Source organism: Labrus bergylta, chromosome 4, assembly GCF_963930695.1.
Source record: "Labrus bergylta chromosome 4, fLabBer1.1, whole genome shotgun sequence".
In the NCBI taxonomy this organism is placed as follows: Eukaryota; Metazoa; Chordata; class Actinopteri; order Labriformes; family Labridae; genus Labrus; species Labrus bergylta.
Genome location: NC_089198.1, coordinates 2,673,031 through 2,687,285, shown reverse-complemented (window position 1 = coordinate 2,687,285; position 14,255 = coordinate 2,673,031). Strand labels below are relative to the sequence as shown.

General features: G+C 42.0%; 1 protein-coding gene across 1 annotated transcript; it reads left to right on the top strand.

Annotated features, from left to right (window-relative positions):
* Positions 1-5,158: 5,158 nt before the first annotated feature.
* LOC110002595 (E3 ubiquitin-protein ligase TRIM39-like) lies at positions 5,159-7,606 on the top strand. Its single transcript, XM_020658226.3, has one exon. The coding sequence runs from the start codon at positions 5,777-5,779 to the stop codon at positions 7,160-7,162; it is 1,386 nt and encodes a 461-aa protein (XP_020513882.1). The 5' UTR covers positions 5,159-5,776; the 3' UTR covers positions 7,163-7,606.
* The last annotated feature ends 6,649 nt before the right edge of the window (positions 7,607-14,255 follow it).

Here is a 14,255-nt window from a genome sequence, read left to right as displayed (position 1 = left end):
ACATCTTTATTTTTGTAAGCTATCTGTACTCAACTGTTTTTAATGTTTTTTATTTAACCAGGAAGGAAAACTCATTGAGATTAAAAATCTCTTTTTTAAGAATGTCCTGGACAAGACAGGCAGCAGCACAATTAACAGAGTTTCACACAAACAACGAGCAGCCACACATACAAATACAAAAATACACCATTAGACATTAAAAGACACAAATAACAAATCTGAACAGCAAATGTTTGTCAAAATCATCCACGAACACCTCAAGGAGAACATCTACAGCCTCCAAGTCATTTAACATCCTCTTAAAAGCATCGAACGAGAGAAGTTCGTTAAGTTATGTTAACAGACTTAAACCTACAATATATAGAATTTTATGATAATGTTTACATTAAAATATCTAAATTAATAAAAAATGGACTATGCCCATGTTATATATATTTTTTGATTGAGTACTTACATTACCTCAAATATTTGCAACAGTTATCAAAGCCAGACAAATCTGTAATTTTGATAGTTGTAATGGGACGTGTCTTGTCGAGGCAGCCGCCATGACAGACAGAATGTTTATCGTTGCCGTGGAAACACCGGATGTTACATCAAAGGCCGCTGCATAAGGAAGCGTGAGCTGCTGCTGAAAGCTGCCGTACTGTTGCTGTATGTGCTGCAGTGATAAAAACATCATGTACTCGGATACATTAGCTCGTCGGTAAACATATTCTCTTCCTCAGGTCAGTTGCGCCCGGTCAACTCGGAGTAGAGTAGCAGAGAGAACTCCCATGATTCCCCGCCAGCCTCGACGTCAACTTTTGTTATTCTAGTATTGATTGAGAGCCCCCTTGCGGCAGAACCTACATATTGTATCTTTAATATTACTGCAACCTTGCACAGCCCTGTTCCTTTAAAGGTCCAATCAGTGAGATCTGTATTGACTGAAATGATAAAGTGACCTTACTATTGCCATGTATTGATGTGGAGTATTTATGATTTGGTTTATTTATAATGACGACGACCCCAACGTGCTTTCAACTAGCTGTCTTATTGAATGCTTCTTCTACATACATGTCACTCTGTAGATAGGTAACTTAACAGCGCCCTCTAGTGGTTAAGCCTAGTGTACCACACATCACATCTCCCTTCTTTTAAAAGAGAAAGTCAGAATACATAATACACGTCTGACTGCTAACATGAAAATCTTTGCATTGTCAATGATTTTCACTTATTCAACTTAAAGGTTACTTTTCTTGTCAAAACATTAACTTTGAAGTCCTCTATTCTTTATGGTTTTTCCTTTCTGTTAAACATGAACATTATGCAATATATTTTACACGTCAGTACGGCATTAACAAAGAATGATACTTTAATGGTATCAATATAAACAATGTTAACTCTAGATCACATTTCTCCACTCTGTTGTTTACAGTGAGTAACGTTTTGGAGGATTAATCCTTCTACCAAAGCGCAATGTCTTTGCTGGAACGGCTGTGGTTGTTTCAGGTGTTACAGTTTCATTTAAAGGAGAAGAAATGGATGCTGGTATCACCAAAGTGTTTTTTGTTGGCTCATCTGTCTCTGCCAGGAATCCTTCCTGACTGTTACAGTTTGGTTTTGGAGAATTGTCCTCTCTGCTTTTCAGCAAGTGTTGTCTGTTACTCCGAAAAATGTTGTCTGGATCACGAAAGACCTCAGCTGAACATGGCTATATGTTTCACAACGGCTGGCTGCCATGTATTACCTACTTTGAACCGAACTCTCTCTCCCTCCTGTAGTTTAGACAGGTCAATCAAAATAGTGTTTTTGTTTCAAATGTGTTGCAAGCTGAGGCTTCAACAGCTGAGCAGTCACTGGCAGTTATGTTTTCAGTCGTCTGCCTAATAGCTGCGCAGGAGACAGTTTCACTCCATCCAAAGGTGCATTCCTGTACTCTCGAAGACAAAGATAAGGATCTCCTTGACTCTTTTGTGCTTTCTTGAGCAGGTTTTTCAGTCTGGATTGTTTGTTCACTTTGTCCTTTGGACTGTGGGAATCCTGAGCCTGTTGTGTGCTTGAACTCCCACTTAGCAAATAGTCTAAACTCCTCGCTTGCAAACTGTGGTCCATTATCTGACACAATTTCATCTGGAATCTCGTGTCTTGCAAAAATTGATTTGAGTGCTGTGATAACATGCTTGCTTGTTGTCTGGGACAGTTTTGCAATTTCAGGGTATTTTGAGTAATAATCTACACACAGTAGATATTCACTCTGATCAAAATGGAAAAGATCCACACCCAGTTTTGCACTCTGCAATTTCATGGCATAAGAGTGGTTCTTTCACTTTATTTCTTTTGAATGTGTTACAGATGGCACACTTTAAAACAATGTCCTCAATTTGTTTGGACATCCCGGGCCAAAAGAGTACATCTCTTGCTCTCTCTTTGCATTTCACTACTCAAGATGAGCTTCATGGATTTTTTGTAGTATTTCTGCTCTCAGGTTATGGGGTACAAGAAGTCTGGAGTCATTAAAAACAAGCCCTTCTGAACAAGTGAGTTCTTCTTTGAACGTCCAAAATGTCTTTATTTCAATCAGAACTTGGTTCTGCTGCTCAGGCCATCCTGATTGAACTGCTTTCATCACAAGCTGTAGTTCATCCTCTGCTGTTGACGCCTTGAACTGTTGTAGTTTTTCTTTTGAGATTGGCAGTTGATCTGTTAGGAGGTTAAATTGTAGTTCCTCTTCCAGTAGTTTTTCATCCTGTTCTTGCAGAAAAGCTCTGCTCAGTGTATCTGCAATATGCAAGTCTTTTTATTTTTTATTTTAAAGATTTATTTTGGGCTTTTCGTGCCTTACCAGGCTTATAAGACACTTGCAAGTCATAAGCCTGAAACCTCATCAGCATCCTTTTAAGTCTGGGAGGGGCTTTGTGGAGTCCTTTTTTGAACACTGTCTTAAGTGGTTTATGGTCAGACTCCATCTGTACTTGTTTCCCATACAGATACTGTTTGAACATCCTTACACAATAGCTAATAGTTCTTTTTCTATCTGTGCATATCTTTTCTGTGTGTCAGTGAGAGACCGGGATCATAAGCCACAGGTTGTCCCTCCTGCATTATTATAGCTCCCAGTCCTTCAGAGCTTGCATCCACTGACAACGTGACTTCTTTATTAACATCATAAAACTTGAGCACTGGGGAATTGCTTGTCAGTTTTTTCGGACTTTCAAAATGGTGTTGCTGCGGTGTTTCCCAATGCCACATAACATCACCTTCCAACAATTTCCTGAGTGGTGCACTCACTTCAGACAGGTTCGGAATTAACTTTGAGAGGTGCTGCACCATGCCTAAAAACCTCATGAGTACAGGCTTGTCATGTGGTTGTGGCATGTCCATTATTGCTCTGACCTTTTCTTGGTCTGGTTTCAGGCCTTCTGCACTGAAAATGTGTCAGATGTATGGTTTCTCTGTCATTCCAATCTTGCACTTGTCTTTGATCAGCTTGAGATCGATGCTCCGTATTCTGTCCAGAAGCTGTCTCAGTCTTTGATCATGTTGTTCTTTGTCAGCACCCCATACTTGAATGTCGTCCATAACATTCACAACTCCTTCCATGTCCTCCAGTCTCTGAGCAATGCATTTCTGGAAAACCTCTGGAGCAGATTACACACCAAAGGGAAGCCGCTTGAAACCTTACCTACCAAAAGGCGTGTTAAAAGTGCACAACTTTGAGCTGTCTTCGTCGAGTCGTATTTGCCAAAACCCTTGGTTTGCGTCCAATACTGGGAAGACTCTTGCATCTGGCATCTCTGCCACATCCTCCTCGACTGTCCTCAGGGGGTAATGTTATCTTTTTATGGCCTTGTTAAGGTCTTGGGGATCAATGAAGATTGTCATTTTCTTGTTAGGCATTCGGACAGTGACCATGCTATTCACCCAATCAGTGGGTTCTGTCTGCTTTTCAACCACACCAAGTTTCTCCATACTTTCCAGTTCAGTTTTGATTTTGTCTTTTAGTGCTAACGGCACTCTTCTTGGAGGGGGAATAACTGGAGTTACTGCTGGATCAATCTGAATGTGATGATGTCCAAGTACACATCCTAACCCTGTGAACACATCTTTGTGGTCGTTCAAGATGTCTGTTTCCACTATATAGATTATTTTTACCAGTCCCATTTGTGCACAAGAATCTCCTCCTAAGATAGCTAGTAAGTTGGCTTTGATTATCTGAAATTCCAACTCATGCACTGCAGTTTTGTACTCGCACATAAACTTTGCCACGCCCAACGGCACCACCCTGTGGTGGGAATGTGTCACCAACTTGGAGTTGGACTCCAACAGCGTTGCATCCTTCTGAGCCACTTGTTTTTAAAAAAAAATCAGTGATGAGACGAATCTGCACCAGCATCTAACCTGAATTTGAGTTTTTGGCCATTTACTTTTAGTACTTAAGTCCATTTTTTCTGTTTTATTTTATTTTTTAAAATGTGTTGTTTCTTTCTTTGCAATCCTTTTTGTCTCAAGTGCTCCAATAACTTTTCACTCTTCTCATTGAATTTGACCATAAGCTGGACACTTGTGAGATTAAGGTTTATTTCCACATTTTCTGCATTAACTTTTATCATTCGTACTGCTATCTTTGGGCTTTTTTGCAAACTTAATTTTACTAAGCTTGTTCACTACCACTTCTGTTTCCTCATGCAATGCTTGCTTTACATAATCAAAGCATGTTTAGTTTACAAGACAGGCGGACTCGAGAAAAAAAAAGGGACGTGCTGTGCTTGTGCTCATTCATGAACTGTACCGTACGGAAGCACACCTCTTTGAAGCGTGCCAGGGTCAAGGACGTATATGCTTGGGCAAATATAGGAGCACTCACACTAGTCACACAAACTACACTTTAGGGGTGAAGCATTCTTAGGCAAGGTATGGATTGCCTAGTGTGAATGCGCCCTAAGTTTAGATTCTGGTCCTGAGGGTACCGTACCCAGAGGGTAAGCGGTTTTAAAGCACCCCCACATGGCCGCTTTGGACAACCCTCGGTTTGCCTGGCACATTATATAACACATTTCATTATATAACACATTTCTGAAGAAATCAGGAGGACACTGCTTCTTTCCAACTTGCCCTGCGTAATAGTTCTCAAAATTCAAACGGACTGCGATCTGCACAGTCCTTTACCGAGATCTAAGACCTTTCAGGTGAAAGTTATTAATGTTTTTTATGTTCATATTTTGGAAAAATTACAATGTGACATATCAGTTATTTTTGTTGTCAGATTATTGAAGACATAATGGTGATGAATGCCCTACAGAATCTAGATTCTCCACTGCTGTCACTCAGTGGAGACAGACGGACAGGAACTCCACAGCTGAAACAGAACGCCGGGACTGTAAATTATGGAATCTGTCCAGAAGATATCAGTGTTGGTGAGTCGCTAATAATCTCAAAGTTATTTTATGAACCTTGAACTTGCTGTAGCTGTAGTAATAAATCTCTTCCCCCTTAGTTGACACACCTGAGACAACCTGGACAAAGGTTGTTATTCTGCGACACTGAGAGAGGACACACTGACGGACTGACATTTAGATTCACCTTCAGAGCAAAACCAGACAGCTGCAGGAAAGAAAACTGAGAAAACGAGAAATACAAGGATACTGGAAATATCTGCACTTTAACCTGAAACTGAATCTAAAAACCGAATGAGAAATTAAGAAGAACAAAGAATACAGATCGGAATAACTTTCAGTGACAGGGAGCAAGTATCAGTTGTTTGTCTGCTGCATCTTCAGCTTGACTCTGAGATAAAATGGCGTCCAAGTTAGAGGAAAATCTGTGCTGTCCGGTCTGCCTCGACATCTTTAAAGATCCAGTCACCCTGTCCTGCTTCCACAGCTTCTGTAAAGACTGTCTGCAGAGCTGCTGGAAGGAGAAGGAGAATAAGGAGTGTCCAGTTTGTAAGAGAAGATTTTCTAAGAATTGGTTACCTCCAAACTTTGCTTTAAAGAACCTGTGTGAGAGTTTTCTGCAGGAGAGAGATCAGAGAGCTTCAGAGGATCTCTGCAGTCTGCACTCTGAGAAACTCAAACTCTTCTGTCTGGACCATCAGGAGCCGGTGTGTCTCGTCTGCAGAGACTCACAAAAACATTCGGAGCACAGATTCAGACCCATCGATGAAGCTGCTGGACAACACAAGAAGAAACTTCAGGAAACTCTGGAGCCGGTAAAGAAGAAGTTAAATGTTTTTAAAGAAGTTAAAGTGAAGTTTGATCAAACAGCAGAACACATTCAGGTCCAGGCCCGACACACAGAGAGGCAGATTAAGGAGCAGTTTAAGAAGCTTCACCAGTTTCTAGAAGAGGAAGAGGAGGCCAGGCTGTGTGCACTGAGGGAGGAAGAGGAGCAGAAGAGTCAGAGGATGAAGGAGGAGATGGAGGCTCTGAGCAGAGAGATAGCAGCTCTTTCACACACAGTCAGAGACACAGAGGACGAGCTGAGAGCTGAAGACGTCTCATTCCTGAAAAACTACAAGGCTGCAGTGGAAAGAGTCCAGCAGCGCCCCCTGCTGGAGGATCCACAGCTGCCTTCAGGAGCTCTGATAGACCAGGCCAAACACCTGGGCAACCTGACCTTCAACATCTGGAACAAGATGAAGGACATGGTCTCCTACAGTCCGGTCATTCTGGACCCAAAAACAGCTAATCCAAAATTCATCCTGTCTGAAGATCTGACCTGTGTGAAAGCAGGAGAGAGACAGCAGCTTCCTGATAATCCAGAGAGGTTTAATTTATTCTGCTCTGTCCTGGGCTCTGAGGGATTTAACTCAGGGACTCACAGCTGGGACGTCCAGGTTGGAGACAATACAGACTGGACACTGGGTGTGTTAGCAGAGTCTGTAAAGAGGAAGGGAGTCATACAGTCTGGATTTTGTAGACTATGTTTCAATGATGGTGAATACACAGCACGCTCCTCAACACATCCAGTCACTGATCTCTCAGTGAAGAAGCCTCAGAGGATCAGAGTGAATCTGGACTGTAACAGAGGAGAGCTGTCGTTCTCTGATCCTGATACTAACACACACATACACACCTACACACACACTTTCACTGAGAGGATGTTTCCATTCATTAGCACTGGTGATAAACTCCCACTAAAGATTTTACCAGAGAAGATCTCTGTGACTGTGGAACACTAATACATGATGATAAAGGTGTTCTGAATCTTCGTCTCTGATTCTTTTAGGGTTGTGTGACTGCATTGTCATGGTGATGGTGATGTTGTTTTGTTAAATCATTCATTATAACTTTGAGTATTTCCACAGCAGGTAAAATCTTGATCCTGATTGGTTGGTTTGTTGGAGTCTATTTAAAGATAATCTGCTCAGCGTGTTAACTGGTTAACTGTCATCTGTTGCTTCAGCTGCTGTGAATGTTTGATTTCAGACTTTTTCACTTGAACTCTAAGGAGTCCCTGAAAGCATCATCTGTATCTTTGTGGTTAAGATTCTCCTTACGTCCTGAAGCTGCATCAGAAGTTGTTGCTCTGAATTTAAAAAAAACAAGCCGTTATAAAATGTAAATCTTATGTTTATTGTGATTTTTACAGAAAATAAATCAAGGATGCAGGAATATTTTGACAACCAGTGTGTTTGTAACCCATGTGTTTGTAATCCGTGTGTATGTTGCGTCTGCGTTGTGTTCTGGTTGGGAATGACGGAGCAGGAGAGACTACGTAGGTTCTGGTTCTTCTTTACGTCCTGCCTCTGTAATAACAGATAGAAACACAGAAATCCATGAGCTGTGTGTTGTGAGTCTGCAGCGAGCGTCTGTCATGTCCAGCTCAGGGTCTTAGGTTGTTTTTATTTCTAACTTGTTTTATTTTCTGTTTTGGGTCACTAATTTCTCGTCTCGTTTCAGATCCGTCACTTCCCGCCCTCATGTGTTTCCCACCTGTGTGATCGTCTGCCCCGCCCTGATTGTTCCCAGCTGCATCTCGTTGTCTTCCCCCTCACCCTACTATTTAGTCTGTAGCTTCCCTTCCTTCTGTGCCAGTTCGTCTTCGACCCCTGTGAGAAGCGTTCAAGCCTTTTGTTTCCCCTTTGATCACTTTTTTGGATTGTATCTTCTTCAAGAGTGAAGACTTTTTTTTTCCCCCGTCAAAGACTGCGTCGTGAGTCGTGCTTTTGGGTTCACTTACCTGTGGTGTTGTTACAGCGTCTCCCCTCTGACCATGCTGTAAACTGATTTTTGTTCCTTATTCACATTCATGTTAAATTATGTAATCAAATCAACATCACTTCAAGATTAACACAATTATTTAAAAAACTATATTATCCAAAATAAAGTCAGAATAAATAAATACAACGTAGGAAAGTTAACTTTAAATAATTTAAACACTTAGACAGCAAATTAATAATAATTTTTACAGAACCGTTTTTTTTAGACAATCTTCACAGAAAAATGTTTTAACATCTGCATTAATATGAAGCATGTAAATCCACATTAGCAGCTTTAATAGTTACATGTAGAAAACACAGCTGACAAACATTACATTAAAAAACGTCAGTAATTAACTCTTTAAATGTATTAATTAGACAAATAAACACGTCTCCATACCTGAATCAACAGAGAGAAATACAGAAATCCACGAGCTGTGTGTGTTGTGAGTCTGCAGGAAGAATCTTCACGGATCAAAGGCAAACGCGTCATTAACGGGAGACGACGGGGTTTCCCCCCCTCCCTGCAACGACGCTAGCTTACCACACACACACACACATTAATTATCCGTTATTAATCAAGATGAAACTAATAAATAACTTTAAATATCGGACTCGAAACTCCGCGAAACTGACACAGGACAAGTCGAATATTACCAGGAACATAACACAAGAGTTTGGTTTAATATAAATCACACAAAAAATACTTTAATACGAGTTTATCAGCGGAGCGTGACTCATCAGTAACTTACCTCTGACCGTGCTGAAGACTGCTGTGGCGGGAGCGCGCACCGTGCACGCTCATTAGGCGCACGCACGTACCTCCGTCCTCTCTCTCTCTCACACACACACACACACACACACACACACGCTCCAAAATAAACAGGCAGGAGGATATAGGAAATGCAACAGAGGAGAGCTGTCATTCTCTGATCCTGATACTAACACACACCTACACACCTTCACACACACTTTCACTGAGAGGATGTTTCCATTCATTAGCACTGGTGATAAACTAAAGATTTTACCAGAGAAGATCTCTGTGACTGTGGAACACTAATACATGATGATGAGGATGATGTTCTGAATCTTCGTCTCTGATTCTTTTAGGGTTGTGTGACTGCGTTGTCATGGTGATGGTGATGTTGTTTTGTTGAATCATTCATTATAACTTTGAGTATTTCCACACCAGGTAAAATCTTGATCCTGATTGGTTGGTTTGTTAGAACCTATTTAAAGATAATCTGCTCAGCGTGTTAACTGGTTAACTGTCATCTGTTGCTTCAGCTGCTGTGAATGTTTGATTTCAGACTTTTTCACTTGAACTCTAAGGAGTCCCTGAAAGCATCATCTGTATCTTTGTGGTTAAGATTCTCCTTACGTCCTGAAGCTGCATCAGAAGTTGTTGCTCTGAATTTAAAAAAAACAAGCTGTTATAAAATGTAAATCTTATGTTTATTGTGATTTTTACAGAAAATAAATCAAGGATGCAGGAATATTTTGACAACCAGTGTGTTTGTAACCCGTGTGTTTGTAACCCGTGTGTATGTTGCGTCTGCGTTGTGTTCTGGTTGGGAATGACGGAGCAGGAGAGACTACGTAGGTTCTGGTTCTTCTTTACGTCCTGCCTCTGTAATAACAGATAGAAACACAGAAATCCATGAGCTGTGTGTTGTGAGTCTGCAGCGAGCGTCTCCCCTCTGACCATGCTGTAAACTGATTTTTGTTCCTTATTCACGTTCATGTTAAATTATGTAATCAAATCAACATCACTTCAAGATTAACACAATTATTTAAAAAACTATATTATCCAAAATAAAGTCAGAATAAATAAATACAACGTAGGAAAGTTAACTTTAAATAATTTAAACACTTAGACAGCAAATTAATAATAATTTTTACAGAAAACCGTTGTTTTTAGACAATCTTCTTCACAGAAAAATGTTTTAACATCTGCATTAATATGAAGCATGTAAATCCACATTAGCAGCTTTAATAGTTACATGTAGAAAACACAGCTGACAAACATTACATTAAAAAACGTCAGTAATTAACTCTTTAAATGTATTAATTAGACAAATAAACACGTCTCCATACCTGAATCAACAGAGAGAAATACAGAAATCCACGAGCTGTGTGTGTTGTGAGTCTGCAGGAAGAATCTTCACGGATCAAAGGCAAACGCGTCATTAACGGGAGACGACGGGGTTTCCCCCCCTCCCTGCAACGACGCTAGCTTACCACACACACACACATTAATTATCCGTTATTAATCAAGATGAAACTAATAAATAACTTTAAATATCGGACTCGAAACTCCGCGAAACTGACACAGGACAAGTCGAATATTACCAGGAACATAACACCAGAGTTTGGTTTAATATAAATCACACAAAAAATACTTTAATACGAGTTTATCAGCGGAGCGTGACTCATCAGTAACTTACCTCTGACCGTGCTGAAGACTGCTGTGGCGGGAGCGCGCACCGTGCACGCTCATTAGGCGCATGCACGTACCTCCGTCCTCACACACACACACACACACACACACACGCTCCAAAATAAACAGGCAGAAGGATATAGGAAATGCAAAATAAGAAATATAATGAAAAATTAGTGTTTTGGTGAAATTAATAAGCTGTCTATATCAAGCTGTTACATATAGCCTACACCTCATACATGTCATCATGAAAGAAGAAAAGGAAAAAGTAGGCGCTATATACAAGTGTACAAGTCATATAAAATTCATTCATATAAAAAAAAGTGCAGCAAGTATTTAAACAAAAGTGCAGTCAGAACATGATGGATCATTCATTTGTAGAGTGTGGTTATAAGAGAATAGAATAAATATGAATGTAACAAGGCAATCGAGGAGAGGTAATATACATTTAGGTTCTGATATGTAACTTCACTTTCAAGGAGGTGTAAAAAGAGACCCAGATTTTGTAGAAGTCACTCAGCTTATGTTTAAAGGTCACATATTACACACATCACACTTCACCATCTTTCTCTAACACTAATATGTGTCTCTAGTCTGTCTACAAACCCCCCAATGATGAGATCAGTCCATCCTTTCAATCTTTTGCCTGATCCACTTTTCAGAAAATGAGTGCTCAAACAGGCCGTTAATGCATGGTCACTTACAGTTTCTGGATCCGTTTTAAAGCATTAAAGAAAGACATGTTGGTTGCAGCACGACACACATGCACCCACCTTCAGCTCAGGAGAGATTTCCTCTGCAACGGTGGCCAGCTAAGAGCCCTTCCACAGTTGTGCTATTAAACCACCAGGCGGCGACAAACTAACATAAATGTGACAGCCACATCAATTTTGCAGAAATTCAAGGTTAATTCTAACTCTGTTACACTGCTTGAAAGGTGCAGTTAAAGTTTAAGGAAGGTTAAGTGTATTAAATGCACAAGGAACAGGAGACAGTACTGTTCCTGTTGGTCTTTGCCCTGGGCAGCCTGAACCTCCGACCAGAGGGGAGAAGAACAAAGTCCTCCAAGAGAGGACGACGGTCAGAGCTGGCCAAGATCGACTTTGCTCTCCTCACAATTTGTCTGTTTCAGATATCTGACAATGAAAGCCTCTGAGTGCTGATTATTGTACTTGCTGTTTTAATGATACTGGACAGACAGTTTGAGTTGTGCACTGAAAGATTATTACCAAGAAAACAAAAGGTTAAAAATGCAACCAATAAAAGATTGGTAGAATAAAACCATCAGTGTCTTGCCCACATTCAAAGTATTCAGTCTATGCAGAAAGTAGAGTCTCCGCAGGCCCTCTTTGCAGATTGCATTTGTGTTGTGGTCATGATTCAAGTTCTTTTGAATCCCTGTGCCCAGGTACTTATAAAAGTCAACATTCTCCACAGGTGTGCCTTTGATTAGAGTTGGGAAAGGTTGAATGGGAGGTTTTCCGTAAGTGGATGGGCAACTCTTTCGTTTTATTAACGTTGAGCTTCAAGAAGTCCCACCACTCCACAAAATCTTTTACAAATGGCCCATGATCGACCTCTCTCTCCTGGCGCAGACTAATTAAAACAGTGTCGTCTGCAAACGTTGGGAGAAGCCTGTTGTCAAAGTTGCTCCTGCAGTCATTTGTATACAAAATATACCATGCAGTGGCTCGTGATAGCAACAGGAATATAATGGCAAATAACCCAGTCAGTTCTGATAATTTCACAGTAAACCTGCAGCGTAGTTACTCTAAAGTAATATACGACTGCCAAGGCAATTTTAGTTTTAGGTAAATCAAACAGTTTCAGTCCGGTAGATGCGACTACTCTGGACCTTCTACGTAGCCTCGGAATACTACGCCGGCTACAACCAGCGGCCTGTGAAGCAGCGGAGCCTCGTACAAGCGGAGTCCGCCAGCGGAGGAGACGGAAGCAGTGTGACCGGAAGCAAAAACGGGGGTGCCGAGCGGGGCTAACAACAAAGCTAAAAGCTAACCCGCACAGAACGCCGCTTCCTTCCATCATGCTTTCTAATGTCCGCTCCCTGGAGAACTAACTGGACTACCTGAAGCTGGATTTAACTGCAAAACGGGAGATGAGAGACTGCTGCGCCATATTTCTCACAGAAACGTGGCTGAAACCATCCGTTCCAGATGAGGCAGTTAGCATAGAGGGGCTAACATTATTTCGGTCGGATAGGAGCAGCTCTCTCACTGGTAAATCCCGAGGCGGCGTTGTTTGCATATACACCAACAACAACTGGTGCAACAACGGCGAGATAGTCTCAAGTCACTGCTCTCCTGATGTAGAACTACTGACTATAAAATGCAGGCCTTTTTATTTACCCCGGGAATTCACTGTTATGATCTTCACAGCAGTGTACATTCCTCCCAGTGCAAACACCAGAGAAGCCCTGAATGTTTTATACCGCTCCATCAGTGAACTGCAATCTACACATCCAGAGGGAGTTTTCATTGTGGCAGGGGACTTTAATCAGGCCAATATGAAAACTGTTTTTCCTCATTTCCATCAATATGTGGATTTTGCAACCAGGGGTGGGAGCACGCTGGACCTGGCCTACAGCAACATCAAGAAGGCATTCAAGGCTGCACCCCGCCCCCACCTTGGCACCTCAGACCATCTCTCTGTGATGCTAATTCCAGCATACAAGCCCCTGCTGATCAGGAAAAAACCCACAGTGAAGCAGGTGAGGGCCTGGCCTGAGGGAGCTATGGAAGCATTACAGGACTGCTTTGAATGCACGGACTGGGACATGTTCAAGGCGGCTGCTACGGACAATCACCAGACGTGTGTGGAGGAGTATGCCGAGTCTGTGTCTGCATACATTCAGAAGTGCATGGAGGATGTTAGTGTGATCAAGAACATCTCCACACGGGCCAACGAGAAACCCTGGATGACTAGTGAGGTACGTGCAGTGCTGAAAGCCCGGAACGACGCTTTTAAATCTGGCGACATGGTGGCACTAAAAACAGCCAGAGCCAACCTGAAACGTGCCATAAAGGTTGCAAAGCGTGCTCACAGTCAGAAAGTGCAGGACTTCTTCGAGGACCCCACGAACACCAGACGAATGTGGCAGGGCATCCAAGTCATCACAGACTATAAAGCTACTCCTCCCCCCTGTGACAACAACATCAACTTTCTCAACGACCTCAACAACTACTTTGCAAGGTTCGAGGCACTCAACTCCACTCCAGCGAGGAAAACTATTCCTCACTCCGATGAGCAGCCAATCAGCCTGGACACAGCTGATGTCCGGAGAACCCTGAGGAGAGTGAACACCCGGAAAGCAGCGGGCCCTGACGACATACCGGGACGGGTGCTGAAGGAATGTGCTGACCAGCTGGCTGGGGTTCTCACAGACATCTTCAACACCTCGCTGATCCAGGCTGTGGTACCTTCATGTTTAAAGACTGCTACAATTATACCAGTGCCTAAAAAATCCACAATCTCCTCGCTCAGTGATTACCGCCCTGTAGCACTAACCCCCATCATGATGAAGTGCTTTGAGAGGCTGGTAAAGGACCACATTGTCTCCAGACTTCCCCCCACATTCGACCCGTACCAGTTTGCTTACCGCCCAAACCGCTCCAC

What these genes read in the sequence shown, in the direction of transcription:
- LOC110002595 (XM_020658226.3), top strand. Translation starts at nt 5,777, where the DNA reads ATGGCGTCCAAGTTAGAGGAAAATCTGTGCTGTCCGGTCTGCCTCGAC.